At 46.8% G+C, this 5,363-nt stretch overlaps 1 protein-coding gene across 1 annotated transcript; it reads right to left on the bottom strand.

The window, feature by feature from the left end:
• Positions 1–893: 893 nt before the first annotated feature.
• On the bottom strand, positions 894–5,085 carry LOC119274925 (pollen-specific leucine-rich repeat extensin-like protein 2). The gene is made up of 3 exons (XM_037555685.1): positions 4,715–5,085; positions 3,574–3,852; positions 894–2,380 (listed from the first exon to the last, which is right to left on the bottom strand). Exons 1-3 carry the CDS (start codon positions 5,045–5,047, stop codon positions 1,181–1,183), a joined length of 1,812 nt encoding a protein of 603 aa, XP_037411582.1. The 5' UTR covers positions 5,048–5,085; the 3' UTR covers positions 894–1,180.
• Positions 5,086–5,363: the final 278 nt, after the last annotated feature.

Raw genomic sequence — 5,363 nt, 5'->3', positions numbered from 1 at the left:
TCTCGGTCATGCACGTAACCATGCATTTCTTAAAGCAGGGCGACCTACTCTGACTACGGGTTAGTAAACTGAAGCGGCAACCCATGGTAACCTCCACAGCGGCGCTCGTGCTTTCAACGACGCACATCGAGACAGTAACCTTTATGGTGCCAACGACGCTGATGAGCTTCAAGCTCGACATTGCTAGAGAGTTGGGAATTCCAAGCATGAGAGTCTGGCCAACCAGCGCAACAATTCATTCGTCGGCCAGACGAAGCTTTAGGAGCTCTAGGACATGACACACTGACACTGAAGAGCTGCGGCAGCGGTGGGAGCATGTGGTGTGGCACGGTGGGAGCATGTGGTGTGGCACAACGGTGGGCGCAGGTTATGTGTTCGACAGAATTACAGAGATAAATAGTAGTAGTGAGAGATGGGTATTTGCCACGTCAGCAAAAATAGGAATGATACGATACTGGTGACCGTAGAGTGACTCGCCCGAGCAACCTTAGTGACCGTATTTTAAGCTTTGCCAAATACAGTGATGAAAGTTTGCTAAATACAGTGATGAAAGTGAACCCTAGGATCAAGTTTAGGTGTCGTAGATGTAATTTACTCGCAAACAACACATGATGCAGCTAGCATTCGTATTTCTAGTCTTTTGTCCATCTTCACTTACTGGAATGCCCTCGCATGCCCATGCCGTGAACCCAGCTTCTTCTAACACAGACGAGATCGATCTCTGCGGAGCAATGTCCTATAGAATTATAAATTTCAAGGGAACTTCAAAAAAGTGAATGGGAATATAATCCATCATAATTCATTAGTTCCTTCAGAGTGAACAACGGGAGTGCAGATATTGGTGTCTCTATACCGTATTTGAGATTTGGTATGTGCTAGATCCACACATGAAGTAGCTTACAAAACACACTAAATGTGTTTTTATTAACAGAACAAAAGAAACCATAGTTTAGTTTTTGGTAATATCATCATCGCATATACGGAAAGAACAAGAGTATGTTATATATTCACTCATTAACAACACCTGTGGATGGAAGAAAGCAGAGCGACCGAGAGAGCGGGCAGCAAACCTGATACTTGCCCCAACACTGATATTTTGCGCGCAAGACGTGTCATTTTAAATATTATACACAAACTGTGCCAAATGGTAGTGCGACGTGGTCACCACATCTTGACTTTATCACCCGTTCATCAGCTTGTCGAGCACCACATTCAGGTCGACGTTCTGCCCATTCTCGGTCAGCCTCCGCACAGTTGCCCTCACCTGCTCCCTTGAGAACCCCATGGTCGCAACCTTCTCTACCACATCATCAAGGGCCACCCTGTTGCCCGATGCAGCGGTTGGGCTGGAACTGACTGGCTCTGCTTGTGGTAGTATCCGAGCTGTGGGGAGCCTGGTGCCGTAGCTGTTGCCGCTACCCCCAGAGGATGGTCCTGAGGGAGCAAAAGGAGTGGGCTTCATTCCAGCATTCCCACGGTAAGAAGGAGATCCAGTGTAACCATATGATTCAGAAAAGCTACTTCCTCCCTGTGGCCCATACCCAGGGGCACCATAGGATGGCGGTGGCCCAGAGTTGGGCCTGATTGCAGGAGGTTCATACATGCTAGGATTGTGTCCATAGAAGGGCGGGGCTGATTCATTTGGCGGCGGCATGTAAGCTGAAGGAGTGCGAACATTTGGTGGATAGCTATGAGAAGGCGCATACTCTGTCTGCTGGGGTGCAGGAGGTGCAAGTGGACTTGAAGGGTTAATATTTGTAGGCTGAGGTTGTTGTGAATATTGAGAAAACTGAGACGGGGTTTGATACTGTTGTGGCGGAGCTGGAGGCGCCTGCGCCTGTGGAACTGGAGGGGCTTGATACTGCTGTGGTGGAGCTGGAGGTGCATGTGCCTGTGGAACTGGAGGGGCTTGATACTGCTGTGGTGGAGCTGGAGGCGCCTGTGGCTGTGGAACTGGAGGGGCTTGATACTGCTGTTGTGGTGCTGGAGGCGCCTGCGGCTGTGGAACTGGAGGGGCTTGATACTGCTGATGAATGGCTTCAGTTGTCTGGGCAGATGGTGTGTAGTAGGGTTCCTGTGGTAAAGCTGGTACAGAGGGAGACGATGAATGACCTAGGAACTGTGCTGGAGGCTGACTTTGAAGTGTTGGAGGTGGAGGCGGCGCGTTAGGAGCAGGAAGGGCAGGAAAAGTTTGGGGTTGATGTTGCGGCGGAGCGCCTGCCTGCTGCGGAGCAACTGACTGGTGCCGCGAGTCTGCCTGTCCAACCCCACTATTTTCTGATGACTGGGTCTCAGTTTTGGGTATCTGCAGCTTTGCAAGATGAAGCTGCATTTCAACAATTTCCTGCTTGTCACGCATAATCTGTACACCCGCTTGAACCTGCATGTAGTATTACAAAATTATATGTAAGTTATCCCAATAGCATAACAACAAAGCAACAGGGTACTGTTCATAATCATTTAAGTGATGCTCTCTCTATTATCACACACAACAATACATCTAGGCAAGCACAATACTAGTGGGAAAATAATACCCCATGAGTGGCAATTACCAGAAAAGGTGATTATGTGTAGCATCATCTGAAGGAACAATGACATGCAATGTGAATGACCAGCTTAGAACGAGGAAAAACTATAGAAGCCTAAATGTGAATATGCATCTAGAAGAAGAATATACCAAATATCTATGTGTATCACTGATAGGTTTAAGCCTCAAAACAGATAAATGTCTAGTTAACTACTCCCTCCGTCCCACAATATAAGATCGTTTCCAAGCTAACATAGCTTGAAAAACGAACTTTCTACACCCCTATATAGTGTGCAAATAACTTTGAAAGATGGTCGTTGGATTAAGTCAATCCGACGGCGCAGAGATGGCAAATCCGAGCACCACTGGCCGTTGGATATCTTCTACATTCCACCACATTCTGCCACATGTACTATCTAGAAGACTGCATGGTTGAACTTAAGCATAATGCACAAACCTCAACACACAAGCACTTCTCCTTTGTTCTAGAATCATCTGTATCATAATTGCCCAATTTCCTTTTTGCTAACTGAATTGCCATTATTTGTTTTTACTTTATGCTCTACCATGCACAATTCCATGAATCTTAAAATAGATTAACTTTTTTATAAAACTTATTGATTTTGAATGAGATGAACTATAAGAATTAAACAAACATCTACATCATGCATATATGAATCAAAGCTTACATGCTATGATGTGGTATTTATTCATAATTTGGTTGCCAAATCTCATGCGTGCAATGCACGTGTACCTTATTAGTATATTATGGGACGGAGGGAGTACTTCACTACAGAGCTCAAAATAAGACAGTAATTGTCTATTATAAATCATAAACAAGGTATATACAATAATTTCCAACATAATCCCGGTAGAGCATGGCAATCAGTTGTCAAAAATGACCAGCGGTGAGTTATCACATCACTGTAACCTGCTCGGTAAACCAATGCCAATATGACATAATATGCATTGCTTCGCAAGCATAGCCATCGTTCATCATAAATATTTCAGAGAGGGATGGAGCAGGAAAGTCAAATGAAGCATACCTCCCTCAACATATTCTCAAGTTGCCTCAGTTTTCCATCAGTGCTACCATTATAGTTGCCAATTGTTAGCTTGAACTCATCAACAGAACTTTCAAGATGGTGTGTTCTACCCTCCAGCTGTGAAAGCCTTGAGCTTACACCTTCTAGTGCATACAACAGGTTATCAGAATACTTCTTCATGGTTCGATCAATATCTGCTATAGTTACCAGTCCAAAGTTACTCCTGTCTTCCTCATGATTAACATTCTTCGGCACACGGTTCTCCAATATACCAGCACTCTTTCCATCATAAAAAAAATGTAAGTAAGCTATATATGACAAATGATGGTATTTATTATCAAATGCAACTAATAATAATTAGAAGTTCATTGCATGCAATCGACAGAACCAATGGAACAAATATATCAAATAAGAATCACAAATTCAACAAAGTAATTCAAAAGAGTACAAATAAAGTCGTCATTGTGAGAACTGGGGAAAATGTGTATCGCCATGATGTCTGATGTGTTACATTTAAATCAGTCATATGCAAGAATTTAAACAGCAATTTGTCAGCACAAATTTGTGTGTAGCTTCTCACAAAACAAGATCTTGGCATAAATTTCACAGGACAGATGTACTGGCAATCTGGCATCTAACAGCATGCAAGGAAAAAAAAACTAAATGTACAAATCTACAGGAGTTCAGTCGCACTGATCATTTTTCTGACAAATAAGCGTCTACCTATGAGCTATTGCATGCTCGTTAGATGGCATGTTTTACAAATTCACTGAGATAAGTTTCATGGAACTGAAACGACAAATTCGATTATGCATACCATTTGTATGTGCTAACTTGATAGCCACCAAACAAACAAGGCAAGGTTTCCAGCTCATGCTGTAGGATACCCAAAATTTAGTAGTAGTACCTAATAGCAGTATCATGAACCTATCCAACATGCAGTTCCTTCTTTTACCCAGCCGATCCACTTATGGCGCATACTGCCCAGCAATTCATTATCACAATTCACAATACTGCTAAATTTATCTTCCGAACTAGGCGCCTTTGTGAAACTTGCAACGCGAAATAATCAGGTAATTTGCTTGAGGCAAGGACATGAATCGCAGCTAGATCGAGAGATCCAACGAGTAACAGTAGGTACCTTGAGGTTGTATGGGGACGAGGCGGAGGCGGAGACCGAGGCGGCCTTGGAGTTGGAGTCGAGGGAACCCCACGAGGGCGGCGCGGCGGCGGGGGCGGCCGCGGCGGTGCGCATGGGCTGGAAGTCGTAGCTGGGCAGCACGTCGGTGGCGGTGCCGTTGGCGCTGTGGTGGTGGCGGCGGCGCAGGCCGTCCTCGCTCTCCTCCTGGGGGTCGGGGCCCATCAGATCGAGGAGCTCCGAGCCCCCGCTCCCGCCGCCCGCGAGGGAGGGGGAGGGGGCGGCGGAGGCGGCGAGGCCGAGGATCTGCTTGTCCATGAACTGCGACGTGTTCATCGGGAGGGGTCGCCTCGCCGGCGGCGGGGGCGTGGTGGGTGGGGGTGGCGTGCGGCGGGGGGCTGGGAGGGGAGAGGGGCAGCTGAGGTGGGGGGCGATGGGGGAGGAAGAATCGAGATGGGACGGCGAGCGAGACGACACGAGACGGCACGGCGAGTGACGGAGTGAGTTGGTTGGTTCGTCGGCTTGCGCCTCTTCTGTGGGCCTCGAACGTTTTTCCTTTCGAGAAACCCGTGGGCCTCAAACGTGCGTGGGTATTTCTGGGCTCTGCTGTTCGGCCCGGCGGCGGGTCTAGTGAGTGAGTGGTTGCGTGGTT

This window comes from Triticum dicoccoides, chromosome 3B (assembly GCF_002162155.2).
Source record: "Triticum dicoccoides isolate Atlit2015 ecotype Zavitan chromosome 3B, WEW_v2.0, whole genome shotgun sequence".
Taxonomy (NCBI): Eukaryota; Viridiplantae; Streptophyta; class Magnoliopsida; order Poales; family Poaceae; genus Triticum; species Triticum dicoccoides.
This window is presented reverse-complemented; position numbering and strand designations above follow the sequence as displayed.

Coding starts and splice junctions, on each gene's coding strand:
- LOC119274925 (XM_037555685.1), bottom strand. CDS start 5,047: ATGAACACGTCGCAGTTCATGGACAAGCAGATCCTCGGCCTCGCCGCC. Junction 3,853..4,714: donor CGTCCCCATACAACCTCAAG/GTACCTACTGTT, acceptor TATGATGGAAAG/AGTGCTGGTATATTGGAGAA. Junction 2,381..3,573: donor TTGAGAATATGTTGAGGGAG/GTATGCTTCATT, acceptor TACTACATGCAG/GTTCAAGCGGGTGTACAGAT.